We start from the raw sequence: 22,977 nt of genomic DNA, 5'->3' as shown, positions 1-22,977 counted from the left end.
TAGCGCAGGCTTCCGTGCTTGTTTAATGGCAGTCCCCGGGTGGGCCAGGTCCTGAGGGCATTCAATTTTTGAATGCGGCGGTAGGGGTAGTGGGCTGCCCGCCCCCTACCCCAACTCGCAGCTCCAGAGGCCACCATCTCCCCGGGGCAGATTGAGAAAAAGAAATGTGGGGGACCACCTGGCCCCTCCGGAGCCCTAGGGACCCCCACCTCCCTAGAGCAGATTGTGAAAAAGAAATGCAGGGGGGCTGTCCCAGCCCCTCCGCAGACCTGGAGACCGCAACCTACCCCGGGCACAATGTGGAAAGTAATGCGGGAGGAGCATCCACCCCCCTCCACCCCTGCAGCTCCGGGGAGCCACCTCCCTGGGGCAGATTGTGAAAAAGAAATGTGAGGGCAGCCCAGCACCTAACGCCCCCCCAACAGCAACCCCCGGCAGCCCGAGGGACTGCCACCTCCCGAGGGCACAATGTCGGAGTGGGATGGAAGAGAGAGAGAGAGACAGTCATTGAAATGGTCTCTCCATGCAATGTCTTCAAATAGTAAGACTAGCAAGATGTTTGGTAACAATGCTATACTTATGTTGGGATGCAGAGCAGAACAGAGTCACTGGTTAAGGTCTTGTGCTGTCACTCAGTGGGCTGAAGGTTCAAACCCTAGTATCGCATGGCAGTGTGTTTGTTTATTTACTGGTGTTTTGACCGCTAAACTTTCCTAGTGATGGAACATTCAAGTTTCTTTCCAATCACATATTTGGGTTGACTGTCATAGAGCCTCGCAATAAAAGTTGAGGATTCTACTCCAAGTGAGTCCGTGGTCATTTTCCTTCTTTAATTTCTTTTAAACTTCAAAAGTTTAAAGATCGTACTGAAAAGTGATCTCACTCTTTTTTGATTGACAAATACATTTTTCTTTTCAGTTTGTCCAGAAATATCTCATTCTAAGTATATCAGTCATTAAGCCTAAAACACTCTCTATCTCTCTCACTCTCTTTCTCTCGCTCTCTCTCAATTCTTCTTTTTCAATCTCTTTCTCCACTCACACACCCACTCAGACCCTTACACAACCACTCACAGACCCACTCAGAAACTGACAAACACACTCACAGGCCCACTCAGAACCTCATGCACCCACTCACAGCCCCACTCAGACCTTCACGCACCCACTCACAGACCCATTCAGACACTCATGCACCCACTCACAGACCAACTCAGACTCTCACACACCCAGTGAAACCTCACACACATACTCACAGACCCACACAGACACTGACACACCAACTAAGACACTGATGCAACAGATCTCACACCCAGACAAACACTCTCACAGCCACTTTCACCCCCAGATAACCATCTCACACCTATTCTCACGCCCAGAGAGAGGGGCCAGGACCAACTCCCACAGTGCACGGCCAAAGGCCGTGCGCACCATGGTGTTGGGTGTTTAGGGGGGTTTGCCACAGGGTCTACTGCAGGTCAGGCCTCGCGGCCAACCTCCCGCCGTGCACAGCCTTGGGTCGTGTGTGCCAGTGATTGGATTAACCTCTAGTAATAAAAATAACTTTGTGTTCAGAAAAACAAAGAAATTCACTGAAAAAAACAAAGGTTGCAGGGACGTTATAGTTAGTAAATAGAATTTAAAAAACATAGAGATTCACCTGTTGTAGTTAGAGTTATCTCAAGTAACTATAACTCGTGCCATAAGGTAACTATAACTTGCGCCCTCACCATGCACTGCTAATTACTCCACAAATTACCGCCCTCATGACAACTTTGATAACATCATTGATCATATCAATGTAATATTTGCAGTCACATTTTTGACGAAAAACTGTGTATGGCGGGGGCATGAGTTATAGTTACCTTAGGGCACGAGTTATAGTTACTTGAGATAAATAACTAAAACAGGTGAATTTCTATTGTTTTGTATGTTTAAAATGTGAGCCTAACTATAACATCCTTGTAACTTGTGGTTTTTTAAGTGAAATAAATCCAATATTTAGGAGGCTTGTGTTTCATTGCATACATGTGATAGCTTCCGTACCTGTAGTCTTGTGAGATGTTCTATGTGAGCCACAGCCAGAAGCTTAGCATGTCGGCATCTAATGCAAGCACATATGCTTCTCTTCCCAGTTCTCCTCTACTGCTGGGGTGTCCTCTAGTTCATCATTTGTATACTTAGGTGAACGACTATGGAGGGTTAAAGCATTCGCATTATTCCATGATACCCTGCAGGGGTGCAGAAGGAGGATGTTCCATGACAGATGAAGGCTGGGGCTGCTCCCAGCACAGTTGTTCACAATGGGGGATTCATTTTAGAGTTCACTGTATTACTGCACTTCCTGATTTACTCGGTGATGGATGAGGAATGGGAGTTTGAACAGCGCTGTGAAGAACTTGGCACTGGAACTTGATATCTGAAGATTTCTGACGACAACAACAGTATATTTTGCGTTCTACATCAATGACCATAGTACATTTATTTCCAACCAATTACGTGCATACTCAATGGACTGGAGGTCAGAATTTCTCAGTTTTTTGTTATGTAATACATGAAACATGCCTCGAGGCTTCCTGCAGCCAAATGCTCACCGTTCGCCTTGTCCCTGGTTGATCTTCAGATTCTGATGTTGGCAAACTAGATCCTTCTCCCTGGCTTCCATCACCTGAGGCATCAGAAGTCTGGTCTGAGTTGGTCCTTGATCTCTGTGGAGAAAAATAATACTTGAGATTTTGAAAGATACAGAACCCAACATCAAGAACTATTCACAATCAGCCACGTTACTGATGGATTGAGTCTCTATGTTTAGTACTTCTAGTTACAATGTGAGTCAACTGAAGCTGGGTTAGGAAACGGAATACCGTCGGAGTCTAGAGTGGTTTTAATTCATTTAGGATCCGCTCTTCATTTTGCGTGACATTTATCACCAGGGCAGGACCCGGTAGAAAGTGTGTTTACTCTTATTGCTCTATAGGCTGTGTACACCTAACATCAAGCTGCGTCTTCGTCCATCACTGCGTACAGTCAAATCTGCCGGGAGAGATCTGAGCACACTCCTTGGTCAGGGGTCTTGGCTAAGCCTGTTTCAACCCACTGGAGTTCAGCCCCACTCATAAGCCTGGCTCTCAAGAGATATTCATCCTTGGAATTGCACATGCAGCTGTCCTGTGCCAGCATTCACTTTCATGAGATCCCAAATCCCAAGCTAGACTGTTCTGGAGCACCAGATGCCACCAGCTACTCTTACATATGGTGACGATGCAGAGCAGCTAGGGAAGAATGTCAGGAGTACCTTTGAGGATGTGATCCACTCCTAACAATTCCCTGTCCGAAGACCACAGAAACAATGTGAGCTTGCTATGCTCTGCTCGGTGCTCACACATCTGCAGCATTACTGGCTGAAAGGAGACCCCTGGATGTTGAGGTATCCGGATGGTCCAGTGGCCAGGTTATTGTGGGTTGACTTCATGCAAGGTTTTCAGATTCCATACAATGTGCTACTCAAGGGCAGTTAGGTAGAGAATTAAGGATGCATGGAGAAGCCCAGGGAGAGGGCAGAAAAACAAGACTAACAAGTTACGTTGCAGAATGATAGGCCATTTAGCAAAACACCAATTAAAAGGCCTCATTGTATTGACACTGGCAATAGCTCCTAAGAAAACATTGCACGAGTTTTGTTTAATTCATCACCTTTCTTGGCCTGAAGAGGCATCAGTAAATTACTTTATTGGCCAATTAAAATGACATACACCAGCATTGGCACAGCCATGGAATGGGAGATTGCCGGTCCAGCCAGGTGACATTCAGCTCCTGGGGACTGAATTTGAAGGGTTCCACTACATGAACAGGTCCATGTCAAATGGATGATCGTGGCCTGTGCGATCTTTGAGAAATTCAGAACCTGTGCGAAGTGCGTAGAGAGACAGCTGTCCATGCCTGAGCAGGGGTGGCATTCCCTCAACACTCAGTGATGGTTGGCAGGGGCACCACAGACTGAGGACGCTAGAACTGGCGGCGGAAACATTTGGTGTTCCATTAGCCGAAGAAATGACAGAATGGCCTGCTACTAACTTGACTTTGCTAGGCACAGAGCTGGACTCTGTTTAGATGGTGTTATGACTGCTGGGAGGAGAGACTGGCTCTTTGAAATGTTTGATATAGAAAGTGATGGGTGAGAAGAAATGTGAGTTGAGGAAACGGCAACAGGTGCTAGGGCACTTAACCGTCACTTGTGGAGTGGTGGCCCTGCTTCGGGAATTGTTTCAGGCAACTGACATGTGCCATGAGAAGGGCAACAAAACCACTCCAAGGATTGCGAATGACAGACAGAATTAAACAGGACTTGACAACAAAGATTGCCGAACCAAGCGCCACCTACGTTAAAGCTGGGCCTCGCAGCGCTATGAGCTGTTTGCACTACTGAAAAGTCTGTGGAAGCTGAAATCCTGAATTGTGCTGCTTCAGCATCGAATGCAGATCACTCTGAACTGTCTTGGACTGAGGTCAGGGCTGGATCATTCATGGGACCACGTCTGGCACCTGAGCATAGGAATTGAGATAGGCATTCAGTGAACTCCTCTGGTCCTCCAAGAGTTATTAATGCCAGCCTGAAAGCAGTGACATATCCATGATCTATACCACTGGAACAGTGAGCGCGTTGTATGCCGCTTTTTAGCAGCATGCAAAAAGCATTGGCAAAGCCATAGGTCTCGTCTTTGGCACCTATAGGCTTTCTGAATTACTTTTGGTTATGCTCTTCGCCATCGGCGTTTGTCCCGATGCTGTGCACCATTGTCAAAATGAATTAATTAAAAAGGACAAGTGATGCATGCATGTGAGATGATGTATCCATGGGCATGCATCAGAATGCATGTGCGTGCCAGCGAAATGATGCAGTAGCCATTGGCTTTCATTTTTTATTTACCGACCCGAGATGGCAGATGCCACTGGGATTTGAAAATAAAAAAAATGTAGTGCAAAAGTGAACAATTTTAAAGAAACGAAAGGACTATAAAGTTTGGGGGTAACGGAAGAGGGAATGGGGGTGAATTGCAGAACAAGAACTCGTCTTCAGGTTTATTTCTATTGGTTGTGTGTCCTAATGGTGACATGCATAAATCAGCAAATCGGATGGAGCCGGATAGTGTCAAACTTTGAAATTTTACCAACCTGGTGAACCCTGCATATCTCTGGGGTCAAAGGTCCTGGGTGGTGCAATCAGAAATGGGAGCAATGAGCACAGCATCTTTGAGCAGCCCTCATACTTTAAGACGTCATTCTTGTAACATGAACTCTTTCCTCCTCCCTGCGTCTGTGAGAAAAGGCTGGTGAAGTGTTCTTAGGATTGTGAGCACTAGGCCCCCGTGGTCCTGAGCGGACTCAATGAAAGAATTACGCAATCATTTGGGGGGTGTTAAGGTGTGGTTATTAGCGGTTATGAGCTAATGAGTTTCAGTGTGAATGTTGCACACTGATGCAGAAAGATGTTGGCTACGAGCTCCAAGTGTGTCATGTTTTTGAGCATGCTTCCGAGCTGAGGAGAACACAACAACTGGCGACAAGTAGGGGGATACATGCTACAAAGAAACAAGACTGCTGTTCCTAAGAGTTTGGTAGGTTATAGCAAACTGCTTGTGCCTGCCACATGAGCCCGAAGCCGGTGCAAAGAAGCCTACACTTGGTGAATGTGGAGTGCAAGCTCCACTCCAGCCCGTACGAGGCCTCGTAGAGAAGTTGAAGGCCTAGCAGGAGTGCCATTAGAAAGGCCCGCCAAAACTTGCCAGCTGGGCTGATGAAGACTGCAGGGGGGTCCCACTACACCGAGCTATCATTCACACAAAAAGAACTCTAAAGGCAGTAACAATCAGGTGCAACATAAAAGGCATCAACAATCATGTATGAGAAATAAACAATTTACTCACCAGCAATGTAAAATTCTTTATGATTTCAACATTGAACGTGACGTGCTGGAGAGGCTGATCTGTGCAAAGTGGAAAGTGGCATCCACTACGTTCTGAATCTCACCTTGAGCAAAGCGACTCAAACACACAGTCCACCGGGTATCAAAGTCACAGGTTGGGCCGAGAGTGGTGAAAGCTGGCGAAACAGCACAAAGAAATGACTCAAACACAGAAATACGAAAGCAAAGACCAGAACATGCAAGAAAGAGATAATGCATTTACCGTAAAAAAATGAATGCGCCACATTATCGTTGAGAGAGTCAGATGACCTCTGCTGAAATACAAAGCCAGTACTTCTAGAAGGTGTGGATTCAGGTGCACAATGAGCGCTGCCTGAACAGCACACACTCTAAACGGCAGTAGGAGGAGGCGCAAAGCACACCGCACCCACTTTTATAAAACCACCGCCGCCATTCCATAGCACCAAAAAGCTGAATATTGGCTCCAGATGGACCACATGGATCAAGCCTTTCGATGACTTCATAGATGCTCTGGAAGAAGTAAATGCTGAGAAAATCATTAAATACTTAAAGAATCTTGCTAGTGATGGAGTAATAGAAGTAATAAAGAATATCTCACAGACTGAGACAATGTACTGTCAGATGAAAGAAGCATTAGGAGCCAAGTTCAATGCAATGCCAAACATCAGCTATGAAAGGTGAAAGGTACATTTTCAATCAAGCGAGACAGCGAGTAGGTAAAACGATGGATGAGTTCGTTGAGAGACTTGATGTGTTTATCAAACACTGTAGGTTTAGTGGATTTAATTATGAAGAAGCCAGGAGCCTCAGAGTCATTGATAGTTGTTTGTCGGACTCGTTCAGAAGATGCAGGTTCAGAGAGATGCTCAGTTTAGAAAAAGTACTAATTGCTGCCAGAGCTGAGGAATGAGCACATTATCAAGCCACTGACATGGAAGTGGGAGCAGCAAAAAGTGAATCAGTGTTAATCATGAGAAGCAAACACAAGAACCAAGTAGATGCCCCTAAGCCGACATCCTCGAAGAAAGAAAGACTGTGTTTCCGGTGCAGATTTTAATTTCCACATGAAGGCAAATGTCCAGCCATCGGACAGATGTGCAAAGGTTGCGGAAAGGAAAACCTCTTCATAACCGTTTGCAAAGCAAAAGAGAAAGCAAATGCACCATGGGGAGATGAGAAAATGGAAGCCAGAAGGTTCCAGAAGCATTCTCACCACTCCCACAAACACAAAGAGCAACCTCAACTGCGACAGATGGAAGCTAACCAAAGTTGATCGTCATCGAGTTCATGCTGTAAGAATTTGTTAACGTCACTGTTGAGTGACAATGAAGAGGATGAATGCACAATGATCATATCTAAACAAAAGTGGTGTGCACACGTGGCCTTTTCACTTGCAAAGAAGACAACGAACAACAAAAGCAAGTGAGTCTACTAAACAAAAGAATTCATATGGACACTGCCCCAAGACCAAACTAGAAGTTAACGGCTGTCCCATACCTTTGTAATTGACAGCAGAGCATCGATCAACATCATGCCAGTCAAACAATTTAACAATTTGTCATGAGAACCGTGACTCAAATAGTCAAATATGAAGGTGTACACGTGGGGTGCTTCCAAACCGTTGCAGAGTCAAGGATCATTCACAGCGACTTTGTGGTATAAGAAGACGCCTGTGCAGATCCTAATCCACGTTCTTCCAGGTACTTCATCCAGTGCGTGTCTTCTTAGTTTTGCAACTGCTGATGACATGGTGATAGCTATCAATCACAACATAAATACACAATCTGAATTTGTGAGTCAGTTTCCGTCACTATGTCATGGCCTAGGAAGGTTTAAGACAGTGAAGGTGCAACTTCACATTAACAAAGACATACAGCCTGTTGTACAATGGTACAGAAGAATAGCATTTCACCTATAAGCAACAGTCGAGAGGCAACTAGAAATGCTGTTAAACCACAACATTATTGAGCGGCCTACTGGTCCTACACCATGGGTGTCACCCATAGTGGTAGTGCCAAAAAAGGACAGTGGAGGTGCAGTGCACATGTGTGTGGATATGTGCCAAGTGAACAAAGCAATTGAGAGAGAAAGACATCCTCATCCGCACAGTGAAGATATGATCATGCAGCTGAACGGAGCCAAAGTCTTCTCCTGTCTTGACTTCAACAAGGGATACCATCAACTTCAATTGGAAGAAAACCGTACATACATAACCACTTTTTCGACTCTTTTGGTTTGTTCTGATTGAAAAGATTGAGCTTTGGAGTGTCATCTACTTCAGAAATATTCCAAGATGTGATACGTAGAATAATTCAACCTGTTACACATGCTTTCAATTACAGTGATGATATACCGGTATTTGGAACAACATGGAAGGAGCATGATGGACATCTAAATGCTCAGAGACAGACTGTGGCATGCACCAGCAGAAGTTTGTCTGACACAGTGAGTGACTATTCCCAGACGGAAAAAGAGAGTCTGACTTTGGTGTTGGCCTGTGAACATTTTCATGTTTTTCTGTATAGAACACATTTCACGATTGTCATAGACCATCAAAAGCGCTGCTCACCATATTAGGAAATCCAAAGGCCACGATGCACCCTCGCACTGAGAGGTGGGGGTTGCGTTTACAAGAGTGCGTCTATACAGTTGTGCATAAGCCTAGCATGAACCAAAACCCTGCAGATTATTTCTTAGCAGTACCACTAGAGCAGCACAGCTCAACATTGGAAACTGCTGAAGAATACATCAACTTCACTGTAAGGTCCAGCATGCCAGTAGCCTTATTGATCGAATAGATTGTTGCCGCTACAACTATCGATAAAGATAAGCTTGCCCTTAAAAAATATATATTTCAATGCAATCATGAAGACAGACTGTTCGACCTCTGAGTGTCAAAATTGAATTTCAAAAGTATTGAAATGTACAAGATGAACTGTCACTAAAGTAGGCATTGTGCTAAGATGCTCCAGGATTGTCATACCCGAGACTCTGAGACAGTAAATCAGTGAACTTGCTTATGAGGGACATTTTGGCATTGTCGCCACCAAAAGAGCCCTGGGAGATAGAGTGTGGTTCCCTCACCTGGATGAGAGAGTTGAGAGGGAATTAAAAGAGTCATTTATGCAAATGCCTTTCCCCAAAAGTGACCCAGCATCCACTAACCTCGTCTGATCTTCCTGTGCGTGTGTTGGAAAAAGTTCCTGTAGACTTCTTTGGGCCCCTTGCAAATGGACACCATCTAAAGGCGGTCATTGACGAGTATTCCCGTTTTCCTCTGGTAGAGGATATGTCATCAACAACCCACGACCAAGTCATTGAGTGGCTGGATAACATATTTGCAGTGTGTGGCATACTGGACACTCTCAAGTCTGACAATGGTCCAACCATTCAATAGCAAGGAGTTTAAGGAGTTTCTGACGAGATTTGATGTCAAGCAGCAGAAAAGTACATCCTTGTGGCCTCAGGCTAACAGTGTTGTGGAAGGGTTTATGGGAACCATGAAATGAGTGATCCATTGTGCATCGATGGAGGAAATTGAGATAATTAAGGCATTATGTCAAGCCCTTTGTGCCTATCGTTTGACTCCTCACCGGTGACAGTCCTGCCACCTTGATGTTTAGGAGAGCTATAAGAACCAAACTACCACAATGGATCACTGAATGAAATCAGAATGATGAAGAGGTTTGTGCTACTGACACTGATGGAAAAAGTCAAATGAAGACATATGCTGATCAGTGTTGGCGAGCTCATGAGATCGTCTTTGACAAAGGTAACTGGGTACTCGTGAAACAAAAACAGAAGTGAAAGACAAATCCTCCATTTGATTTTGAACCTCTGAAAGTTGAGAGACGGAAGGGACATATAATAATGGCACAATGTACCGGCAAATCCATCACAAGAGACTCGTCACATTTCGAGAACCTGTCTTGATGATCATCGGTCCCTGTAATACTAGATGAGGCTGCTCCACCTGAAGGCCCAGATCAGACATTTAATCCTGTGCACTCGATGTCCAATTCGGGTACATTTCAACTACTTCATACCACACGGTCTGGCCGAATCATGCGAGCACCTTGAAGACCGATCAAAGAAATATAATGCTGCTATTGTTTATACCTTTTTATTTAAAAATGTAGTGTCTTAGGATTGTGAGCACTAGGATCCCGTGGTCCTCGGCAGACTCAATGAAAGAATTATGCAAACATTTGGGAGATGTTAAGGTCTGGTTATTAGTGGTTATGAGCTAATGAGCTTCAGTTTGAACGTTGTAAGCTGATGAATATAGACATTGGCTATGAGGTCCGTGTGTGGCATGTTCTTGTGCATGCTCCCAGGCTGGGGAGGATGCACCATAGTGTATTCTGACACTTGAAAAAACGTTTTCAATGAATGTGTGATATGTCTGTAAGCAAGGACCTACAGCTCCCTACTTCTGACACTGGAGCTGATAGATGGTGACTTTATGGGCAAAAGAAACGATCAGGTAAATCTTTCGAGACCACCTCAACTACAGTAGGCAACAGTCAAGTAAGCAGAGAACTGTTGGAAACAAATCCACGTCAGTCAGTTCCCAGCACTCCTCTTTTGGAGCGCTCGCTGCTTCTGCCAACAGATGCTGAGGTCATGTCCGTCCTTTCTAACATTAGTGTGTGTGAGTGTGTATATGTGTGCATATGAATGTGAGTATATACATGTGTAAACAATGGAGTATTTAAAGGTCTGTGTGTAAACGGGCTACGTATGTGTTTGTGTGGGGGTTGCATAGCAGTATAACCATTTTGTCGCCAAGGCAGAGCAAGATATACAAAAAATCAGGAACGAGTAAAAAGAGATATGTGAAAGGGGGTTGCATGAGTGTGAAATAAATCAGTTGCTTAATGGTAATCCTCAGAAAGCAGAAACAGAAAAATCAATTTCTTCTCACCCACCACTAAAGGAAGGGCAGGGAAGGAAAGCAGGACTGTTGTGAGGAAGACTGTGGATCGGAGTAATGAAGATTACTGATAAACAACCAGGACAAAACCTACTTCATCCATCAGTCTTCACAAATTGAGTGTATACCCAAACCAACAACCCACGGAAGGAAATTGATAGACAAAAATCTGAAGCACCAGGTGTTTTATTGAACCAGAATCAACATGAGGAATTCAATCAATTAAATATATACATATAAATTATATGGAAAACGTCACTTACCCAGACTCCTCCTCTCTGTGATAGTGCGCATGCGCATGGAATCCTTTGTTAGATAGTTTTCCCGCAGGAGGGTGAAGTGAGGAGTGAAGAATTGTATATGTACATATATATAGTGAGTAAAGAAGATGTCCATGTGATGTATATGGAAAATGTCACTTACCCAGTACATCTGTTCGTGGCATGTTCCGCTACAGATTCACATGCTATGTACAGGTTCTGCCATCTAGTGTTGGGCTCGGAGTGTTACAAGTTGTTTTTCTTCGAGGAAGTCTTTTCGAGTCACGGGACCGAGTGACTCCTCCTTTTCGGCTCCATTGCGCATGGGCATCGACTCCATCTTAGATTGTTTTCCCGCAGAGGGTAAGGTAGGAGTGATAGAGTGTAAAGAAAGAGATGTCCATGCAATGGAATAGAGATGTATATACATATGTACAAATTTGAATGTAACTTAAACGGCTACAGGCTCCCGGGGAGGAGGGAGGGCGCATGTGAATCTGCAGCGGAACAAGCCACGAACAGATGTACACTGGGTAAGTGACATTTTCCGTTCGATGGCATGTGTAGCTGCAGATACACATGCTATGCATAGACTACAAAGCAGTTTTCCTCCCCTAAGCGGTGGTCAGCCTGTAGGAGTTGAAGTTGTTTGAAATAGTGTCCTTAGTACAACCTGTCCTACTGTGGCTTGTTGTGTTGCTAACCCAAATTTACACAGTAATGCTTGGTAAATGTTTGAGGTGTTGACCAAGTGGCTGCTTTACATATTTCTGTCATTGGTATATTTCCTAGCAAAGCAAATGTTGCTCCTTTCTTCCTAGTGGAATGTGCTTTTGGTGTAATTAACAGCTGTCTTTTAGCCTTTAGGTAACAAGTTTGGATACATTTCACTATCCATCTGGCTATGCCTTGTTTTGATATAGGATTACCAGTATGGGTTTTTTGGAATGCGACGAACAACTGTTTAGTTTTCCTAAATGATTTTGTTCTGTCGATGTAATACATTAAAGCTCTCTTAATATCTAATGTATATAGTGCTCTTTCTGCCACTGAGTCTGGCTGTGGGAAGAAGACTGGAAGTTCCACTGTTTGATTTAAATGAAACGGTGTGATGACTTTAGGTAGAAATTTAGCGTTTTTGCGAAGTACAACCTTATGTTTGTGTACTTGTATAAAGGGTTGTTCAATAGTGAATGCTTGTATTTCACTAACTCTTCGTAATGAAGTGATTGCTACTAGAAATGCTACTTTCCAAGTTCGGAATTGATTCTGACAGGATTGCACGGGTTCAAAGGGTGGACCCATGAGTCGTGTGAGTACAATGTTAAGATTCCATGAAGGTACTGGTAGCGTTCTTGGAGGTATGATTCTTTTTAGACCCTCCATGAAAGCTTTGATGGCAGGCACTCTAAATAGAGATTTGGTTTGTTTATTTTGTAAATAAGCAGAAATTGCTGTGAGATGTATTTTAATGGATGAAAAAGCTAAATTTGCTTTTTGTAGGTGGAGTAAATAACCTACAATGTCTTGCATGGTTGCGTCTAAGGGTGTTATGTGTTTTGCTTGGCAGTAGAATACAAATCTTTTCCATTAGTTTGCATAACACTGCCTGGTGGTAGGTTTTCTTGCCTGCTTAATCACTTCCATACATTCTGGTGGAAGATTAAGATATCCAAACTCTAAGATTTCAGGAGCCAGATTGCCAGATTGAGCATTGCTGGATTGGGATGTCTGATCTGTTGTTTGTTTTGTGTCAACAGGTCCGGTCTGTTTGGGAGTTTGATGTGTGGTACTACTGACAGGTCTAGCAATGTGGTGTACTATGGTTGACGTGCCCACGTTGATGCTATAAGTATGAGTTTGAGTTTGTTTTGACGCAGTTTGTTGACCAGAAATGGAATGAGCGGGAGAGGGGGAAAAGCGTAAGCAAATATCCCTGACCTGTTGATCCATAGAGCATTGCCCTTGGATTGAGGGTGTGGGTACCTGGGCACGAAGTTTTGGCATTTTGCGTTGTGGTTGGTGGCGAACAGATCTATGTCTGGTGTCCCCCACTGACGAAAGTATTTGTGAAGTACTTGGGGGTGAATTTCCCACTCGTGGGTTTGTTGGTGATCTCGACTGAGGTCGTCTGCTAATTGATTGTGAATTCCTGGAATGTACTGAGCTACCAGGTGTATGCTGTTGTGAATTGCCCAATGCCAAATGTTTTGTGCTAGAAGACAAAGGCCCATATTTATACTTTTTGACGCAAAACTGCGCCGGCGCAGTTTTGCGTCAAAAATATTACCGCCGGCTAACGCAATTTTGGTGCGCCGTGCAGGCGTCATATTTATACTTTGACGCACGGCAGTGCAAACAACAGGCGGGAGTCATTATTTTTGACGCACAACGCGGCGTCAAGTCGTAAAGGAAAACGACGTTAACGCGGCGGAAATGATTGTGGGTCGATTTACGACACCGCAAACCGGATATGCGCCGTTTGTTTTGACGCAATAGCGTCAAAAAACACAGCAAACACAGCCATTTCACCAGAGGAGAGCCAAAATGGATCCCAGATGCCACTACAGACCCCAGGAAGATGACAGCAGACCAGGAACCAGCCAGGAGGACCCACACAAGAACCAGGACACTTTTAAGAAGAAAAGAAAGTGTCGCTTCAGTGCAGAGGAGCAGGAAATCCTGGTTAAAGAGGTGACGGAACACCAGCACCAACTGTTTGTCACATCAAAGTTTCCAATCAGTAGGAGAGAGGCTATATGGCAACAAATTGTCGACAAGATTAACAGTGTGGCTGAAGTACGCAGAACAGTCATCGAGTGCAAAAAACGCTGGCATGACTGCAAACGCAGGACCAAGGAAAAGATGGCCAGGAACAGGAAGGCAGCACTGCAGACTGGAGGGGGGAGTCCAGCACACCAGGAGGCCCTGGACCACATGGAGGAGATGGTCGCAGCCGTCATCCCTGAGGAGATCGTCACAGGGATTCAAGGACAGGACAGCGCAGACTACCAGGACACAACGCACATGCAGGGTAAGTTGCATGGGGAATTAAAATGCAATAATGTAAACTGTTAACGGGGGGATACCGACCACTAAATGCATGGAAGTCATCTAATACATGGAGTGGCATGGGTAAAGGGGCACAGCAGGGGGGCATGGCCCGTTCTGAGAAGACCTGGGGCACACCATTACACAACACCAACAACAGTCCCATGGGGGCATGCTGTCATGCCAATGATGGAGCAAAGGGAAAGCCACGACAGGAGGGAAAGCCACAACGTCACACTGACATCCCTCCACACGTCAGCCACCATACCCCCTACATTAACTAGGGCCCTGTTAACAACCTCTATCCATACTGACAACTGGAATGTAACTGCGACAACAGTTGCCACTACCACCTCTGCTCTGTGTGCAGCTCAAGTAGCCAATGGCAGTAACCTCCCCATGGATCATACACACCTAAATTAGGGGGTGAGGATGACAACTGCAACAATCTCCTGAAACAAGACAAAGGCCCCAGTACACTCAAATGTCAATGCCCATAGTTGTCACAAACATCAGCCAAAGTAAACAACAATAGGAGCGACACAGCACTAAGGACACACCCATGCTGCATATGTCAGGGTCCATCCTGTGTCTGGGTAACAAGGCAACATCACAAATGTCATACTGTTCAGACAACAGCATTGAGGAGGGGACACATGTAACTGGTCACTGAAATACACCTGCACAGTCAGAGGACGAAATAGGACACTGATACGACTATCAGGGCAATCCAATGTAACACACATTACCCATCATCAGCAGGACCCATTAACAATGTCAACATCCATATCGGATCATAACATTGCCATGCAAAGGATATGCCGCATGTCAATTACATTTAAGTCGATGTGAACGATCAGGGTTTGGGGCATAGTTAAGTGTGCTGCCAGGGCCATCAGAACACCCACAGCCAGTGAAAGGTCTCACCATGAGAATGGATATACACGGAGGGTCGAGTAGGACAAGAAGGTGGCAATTCTCGATTTGACATAAAGCAACACCTAGAGGCGATGAGGCTGACAAGTCTGATAACTCAATAACATACATGTGACACACAGGTGGGCCATAGGCCTGAAACAATGCCCATCTGAAGGACTGCAGATATTAACACAAAACAAGATCACAAAGTGAATTAATCAAAAGGCAGGCACGTCACATCAAAATTGCCACAACACAGACACACTAATTGTACCCTGTTTCATTGCAGAGGAAGATGGATCTCCTGCCGATATGCCTGTCCCAGATTTCCCTGATGACATGGATGACGAGCCGATAAACATTCCCCAGGAGACTATCCAAAAGGTCCTTGAAACCCTCCAGACCCCACCTTCAGTCACAAGGCGGAGCACAGAACAAGCAGCCATCGCAGAGGATCCACCCACCACCCCAATTGTAAGACCTGCCAGCTCCAATACAGCTGAGGACTCAGACGACACTGGCACCAGCTTTGAGAGAACTGTAGTTGGAGTACAGCGGGAGCTGGCCAAGGAGGTGCGGGTGGGGATGCAAAATATGGCAGCCAGCCTTGAGGGGATGCGTTCGTGCATGATGTCATCTGCAAATCAGGCAGCAGTTATGCAAGCCCTAACATCTATCTTGCAGGAACTGCAGAAAACCCAGAAGGAAATCAGCACAGCTGTAACACAGTTGACCCAACACTTACAACAGCAATCCTGTCAACGCGTGCACGAATGCTACATTGAACCCCTCAGGGCCGACCTGGCTGCCTACCATCGTGATGTGGCTGCTATTCTCAAGAACCAGCAGGCCCTCCTTGCAGCAGTACTGCCCTTAAGACCTTCACAGGGAGCAGCCACCGGGATGTCTGACTCCACGTCTTCCAACACTGAGGTGTGTGTTGCCCCTTCACAACCAACAACAACAAGGACAAAGCAGGCAACACACACATCAGAAGAAGAAGACATGGAACAGATCACATTCACAAGGAAAATGACCCGGAAGCACTAGTCCCTGCCACATGGCCAACTATTACCAAAGTCCTGCGCTTTGTAACTTGCCAGTCTTGCAACAACTGTACTCAAGCACTTTTCTGCTAACCACTGTATAACTTGTCACCCAGCCCAGTGATTGTCTCTCTCCTACTCATTGGCTAAGTCTGTCCCTCTGCACTGTCTGAAACAGCAACCCCAGCATGACAAAAGCATTTTGTTGGATCACACTGGAAGATATCACTATAATGGACTCACAATCATGGACAATGTACACATAGCACTACAGCACTTTTCAATAAATAGCACTTACACAACAAATTTGTCTCTGGGTAATGTGACATATCAACTGCGCAGTAGAAAATTGAAATGTCCCTACTGTCAAATAGCGCAGCTTGTCAATACAACTGTCCAGATATTATGTAGTTAGAGAAATCTGCACAGTGACCATGATTGCATCATACTCTGCCCATCCTGAGGGAATATTCTGATGAAGTGAGAAACCATACACCACCATGCTGTGTTGGACAGAAGAATGCTTCCTCAGGGGATAACTAAGTCATCAAATAGTGCCCGCTAAATGTTGTCAACATGCAAAAATAACACAATAAACATGCCAAACTAATCTAAGTAAATACAAAAAGAAAGTGCACAAATGAAGGTGTCTGAGTTAACATACAAATAGGTAATCATGCCAAACTGTGTCACAAATGATGTATGAGGGTCATGAAGACAAGAATACAAGATTGCCAATGAGAACTCATCTTATAAGGGTGTGCATGATCATCACACTGGAGTCAGACCTAAAACTGTTTCCCCAATATCAAGTCTGGAAGCACTGTTAGTGACTTTGAAAACACGCTTATCAACAGAAACACATTGTCATCCATATTAACTGTGATTGGTGGTGGCAACAAAGGGTAGACATTTTGCAAGGTAACTCTGGGTTACCTGCCAATCGTACAGCTCAGTTGGGATTTGTTTGTAGCATTGGACACAGATGTTATAGTACAAAAGAGATGTACACGGAATCCAAACCCACGATCAAGTACCATTCAACACATACTATTAAGGGGTAACCAAATATTTATTAAAAGCTAACCATAGATGAGGAAACTGAGGGAAAAACTTACCTACCCTAATCTACCCTGACTACTCATTACCCACAACTGTCCCTAACTAACCTAAGCTAGACTTACTTATCACATGTAACAAAACGTTCTACACATCTACCCCCAACCACCTTATGAGATGGGACACATTGAGGACAACACATACTAACCTAAACACATACTATACTATCCTAAACAAATATATATATTTTTTGTAAAAAAAAAAAATTATGTTTTTGCTTTTTTTTTAATTTTATTTTTTACACACAAGAACCCCAACATAGCCAACACATGTACCCACCCACACATGTAATAAGTCACAAAAAGAAAAAAGCAGGACTCCCTACCTCCCACCCACTAACACTGACTAAACTAACAGCCTATACTAACCTAACACTAAGCCCCCTAAGCCCACTAACTATAAGAACAAGGAAAGAGGAGGGAGGGGAGGGTATCATGTCCATCGAATCAACAGTCTAGAGGTTGGCCCTCCGGAGGGTCCTCTTTATATCCTTGACCCGCCGTTTAATGTGGCACACGTGCCGGCTCAGGTGGCTCACCTTGCGCAGCACTTTGTCCATCTTGTTTTCAAGTGTATTGAAGGCTGCAGGGTCAACAGATGGAGCAGTGGCAGTCTGGGTACTGGTGGAGGAGGTCTGTGTGGGCTCTCCTGCACCGGTGGCAATGCTGGGGCCAGGAAGTCCAGCAGATGTAGATTCAACAGAGGCAGCTGTGGGTGGGGCCACCTGGCTCTCATTGGTGGTTGTTTCTGTGGTGGCTGTGGTGGGCACAGGAGGCCCACCCTGTGGGAAGGCTCGCCATGCCCCGGAGGCACGTTCATGGCGATATCGCCGGGCCATCCTCCGGAACCCCGACTCCACCAGCAGGATGTGCTGGTATCGCATGGCCCGACGCTGAAATTCACGGACCTGGTCTGGAGTCATTTTAGCTGCTGTGAAGACAAATGCAGATATGCCACATTAGTAACTGCATTGTGTAAAACAGCACAGCAAGTTAATCAGACATTACATCTACTGTACTTCTAACAGCTCATATTACGATACAGAGCATCGAATGTCCCTGAAGAAGTACATGGCAGGTCAGACAACAAAGGTCACATCACACAAAGCACATTCATAACCCACAAGAAGGGTAGCAACTGGCCTTGACTTGCAATCTGAGTTCTGACAGTTAACATCTAAGAATCCTGCTGCATATCCTCCACCAAGAGCTGGGCTACAAATGTCAGTGTACGGGAAGCAAAACTAAAGCCACATGGTCTGCAAGTTGTAACTGGACTTTCCAGTATGGTACCAAGTGCCAAACCTGAGTGTGTATATTAGTATGCAACCAAACCGTCACTTATTCACAGGTATGTGTAACATACTGGTAGCATCAGTACTAGGTACCCCATTCACAAACCCATGGCCGTGTTTGAGGGGGGGCGGTGGATACACAACTATAATTTGCCAACAACATGTACACAGAGGAGTGTATAGGCTAATCCACACATGTTTGTCTCTACAGACACACCACAGGTAAGGTATATCTACAAGTTGGAGTCAGCAAACCCTCGAGCACTCATAGGGTCAGACATGTCAGGAAAATCAGAACTTAGTACACAACATATACTTCCAGTGAGGCCTGACTTACATCAGACACAGAGTTGCTAGAACACCCATGATCATGAATTGCATGCACACCTAGGCCATTGCACTCAGGTTCCACAGACTTGATACACTAAATGTGGAAGTACATGCTGCTAGGAGGTTCTACCTACTGTTTCAAACTTACGTAGGTAAATAGGGAAGCAGATGTCTATTGGGAAGCTATTAGCTCAACCAATCTTAGAGAATGTGGGTCTGACAGGCTGACTAAATAGGGGCTGACTTCCATTTCGACTCTTGGTGATACAAGTGTCAGAGACATGACTATCCCCTTTACTCACAGTGGGGCCTACAGGGATGTCCTACAATCCCTACATGATACCATTGGATACGCATTGGCTAACTCAAAACATGTGAGAACTGCATTCCCACTCATGGAACAAGTGAAAAACTTGCCCACAGCATCACACCTTGCTATGCGTCCAACTCACACGAGTCCATAACCAGCAAACACAACACATAACAGACATATCAACACTTACTGTAGTGGTCGGGGTCCTCAAATGTCGCCACCTCTCCCACAGTGTAGGGCGCCGGTCCACCTGTAAGGTATGGAAGGAAGAAATGTGCTCAAAATCTGTGCACAGTGCAACATTTTCAGTATCATTTACAATGTGTAGGCTGAATAAGGAAATGGCAGCCATTCAGACATGATGGTACTGCATCTGATATTTCACGGCCAACTTGTACATAGCATGGGTTTCCTGTGACAGTTACACACATATCTGCACACATACATTGGCCCTAACTATCATGTGGTTGCAAACTTGCACCATAGTTGGTGAGCACTAAAAAGTATGCAGTGTAATCGTCTCATCATGTGCATCCAAGAGAAATATCCAACGCCTGGTTACTTGAGGACTGCATTACCAGTCAAACATGCCTTGTGGCCATGACACATTTAGTGCACATAGGCCCAATGTACAGAGGGAGGGGCAGGGACTCCTGTAAGCCATCCTGTTGTTACAGTATAGTCAATTGATGTGGCCCAGCTATGGTGATTTGCACCAACCATGGAGATGTAAAGCCATGTGCATACACTTGGACTGCCATCCATATTTGGATTGTGGCTCAACCGATTCCAACAAACATCTTAAGATGTTAGCTGAGGGCACCTTGCACCTTTTCACAATGTTTTCAAATCATGAACTGACATGTATCCAAAAAGATCAAGAAACACAATAATCCCACACATTCATAGTACTTCCGTGAACGCTTTCCTTCCACACTCACCAGACTAACATGAGACCAATGTCTGAGCCACTTTGCTATTATAAATTGTCGAGAAGGCAGCACACATTTTCAGCATCATGTAGTGATTCTAAAGTCAGTCGAGCAATTGCGTCAACATAGTTGGCCTAAATGTTGGTACATCTGTACTTCTCTGTCAATAATACCCTATATAGACATGATTGGCTCCTATTTTGTTAGCTGTGCTGACAAAAAGGCTGCACCAATTTCCTTCATGGTTAAGTTACCTGTAAGTTTGCTGAGCACGTGCTACCTAACAGCTAGCAATTGTGATCCTTGCCATAGTGCATCAATGATCCCCTTATATTTCCCCAAAATTACACACAGACATCAAGTTAGCTGGCAGACATTGCACTAATCCACTGATGTCACGACAGAGCATTTAAATGTGCACAATAACAATAGTCGTACTCACCAACAGTGCCACCAATCATGATTCCCAGGTGGTCCAAGAGATCTTGCTCCCTGGTGATGAGGTCAGCCCACCGGTGCTTCAGCTGGTGGTCACTCCTCTGGCTGGCATACACACGCTGCAGGTGATGCAACACCTTTCCCCACCGGATTCTGCGCGCCTCTGTTGGGTACCCCTGTATGACCCTTTCTCGATCATGAGCGGCAAGAAATGTGTCACCAGCCAGATGAAGCCCCCCAACTCCTCTTCCCCCATCCTGCCAAGACGTGGCCTACCAGACATACTTATAATTGAAGAGAAGGAATAGGGGTAAAAGAAATAGAAAGGGGAAATGGGTGAAAGTAGGGGTAAAAAGACAGAAAAAAAGTAAACCTAAACACTAAAAGAGCCCAACTATCCCCAAACTAACACTACCCACAACAGACTCCCACAAACAAGAAATACACAAGATAAATGGACAAATGTAGACAAAACACAGTACTATAGTATACACAAACAAAATGTATTTCACAAAAGGACTTTACAGATAGCACACAGGACAAATACAGCACAAAATCTCTGGACAACACTCTCTACACAGCCACACAGTCTAGAAGGATCATAGACTGCAAAGTGAAAGTGAAAGTACACCCACTGTACATGATCTGTAAACAGGATATCCTATTACATCACTTCCTGTATGACAAGTCCCGCCTGTTTCGCGTTATGCATCATTTTTTGTTGCACAAAACTGTATTTGTGTCTTTTTTTTTGACGCACAGACATGAATAAGAACCCGCATCCACATAATGATACATGGACTGTACAAATATCTGGATGCGTGCTAAATTTCACTCCTGTGTGTCAAAAAAAATGATGCAAATACAGTTTTGGTAAACAAAAAATGACGCACACCGCTAGGGACGTTAAAATTACAGTGCATTAACTGGTTTGGGGCATTTTTACTTCTTTTTTGGTTATTTTACATTTGTAACACATCAGAGATTGGCTAATTGAAGACAGTATGGTGTTGATGGTGTATGTTCACATATGTGACATCATACTGCTGCTGAACATCATCCACTACACCCTTCACAGTATGTTTACAGTTGGCTGACGTTATAGATGGTCATAAGTGTGGCCTACATATATGTGTGGCACAAATTGTGCATGTTTGCCATAAGGAGAGGATAGCAATGTGACGCACATATGTACAATACCTAATTGCCTTTGGCTCAAAGTGTGTGCTTTGACAACTAATTTGTTGGTTGACCAAGTGTGTGTGTACATCACATAAAGCATTATTGTACATTTGGTTGTATGAATGTGACGTCCATGTGTCCAACCCTTAGATGCAAGTAAAAATTGGAATGAGCAAGGGCATGTATTAGTCATACATGTAACAACACCCGCAAAGTATACTTCCAGGTTTTAGGGTCACGTAGACACCACATGTGACATAGCATGCACCAGATGGATGGCAGACGCATGTTCATGTCAAAGGTCCACAATTTCTACATCCTATGTCCTAGAGTATTGGTAACAGCTTCCTAGGCACTAGTTGATTAATCCCACAGTGAGTCATACACATGTATTGAGGAAGTGGGTACCATGTTGTTTGCACAGACAGACAAGGGTCAATCTCATATGTATGATGACACCACAGTTGAGGCCATAGAAGTAAGCCCCAACTATCAAGTGGCTGTGGTGGACCAGCATACAAGACAGCACGTGTCCACATATTTCCAGTGATCAATTGCACATAGGTGTCTTGTTCATGTGTGTGGTCCAATGATGATCCTGTAGATTTTTTGGGATGTAATTTGTCACAGTTCGGACCAGGACTCATCATGAGTCAGTGGCAGCTATTCCTGTAACTACTGAGTATCCTTTGATGATCAATGTGAGTAAAGTAGATGTGGACATGTGAACCAACATGTGGATGGTCCCACCCTGTCACTAAAGACGTGTAATGAGACAGTCAACAGGCCAACCTTGGTGTGCTGAGTGAGATAATGTCTCAATTGTCATGTTCCGGCAGGTGTCATTACAACATTTGTACACAGGTTGGCCTCTGCACTTCCCACTGCATCTGGGAACATCATAGCCTCTGTGCTGTTTATTCTCGCAGCTATTCACCACACACGGCCCATCACTATGTTGTGCGCACTGTGATTTTGTGTGTGAACTGTCATGGTTCTGACATTTGTGTATTAGTCATGTACATTATCAGAGGTTGCTGGTTGTGCTGAAAGCCCCGTACCCAATCCCTGCCTATGACCCTGGGACACTGTCACACTTTGTCATTCATGCATAAATGCAACCCAGACAAGGGATGGGCCATGAATTTTGCATTTCCAAGAGGATTTAACTCAAATGGTACAGTTAAAAGGCAGATGATGCTATACAATGTATTTGTG

The 22,977-nt window shown here is 44.7% G+C and overlaps 1 protein-coding gene across 2 annotated transcripts in view; it reads right to left on the bottom strand.

Moving 5' to 3' along the window:
* Positions 1-22,977, bottom strand: part of LOC138293602 (serine-rich adhesin for platelets-like) — a 620,895-nt gene that overhangs the window by 391,996 nt on the left and 205,922 nt on the right. For both annotated transcript variants that reach the window (XM_069232871.1, XM_069232872.1), the window contains exon 8: positions 2,591-2,704. In XM_069232871.1, coding sequence (XP_069088972.1) covers positions 2,591-2,704 — 114 coding nt within the window. The remainder of the gene's footprint in view (positions 1-2,590; positions 2,705-22,977) is intronic.

Source organism: Pleurodeles waltl, chromosome 4_2 (assembly GCF_031143425.1).
Source record: "Pleurodeles waltl isolate 20211129_DDA chromosome 4_2, aPleWal1.hap1.20221129, whole genome shotgun sequence".
Classification (NCBI taxonomy): Eukaryota; Metazoa; Chordata; class Amphibia; order Caudata; family Salamandridae; genus Pleurodeles; species Pleurodeles waltl.
This window is presented reverse-complemented; position numbering and strand designations above follow the sequence as displayed.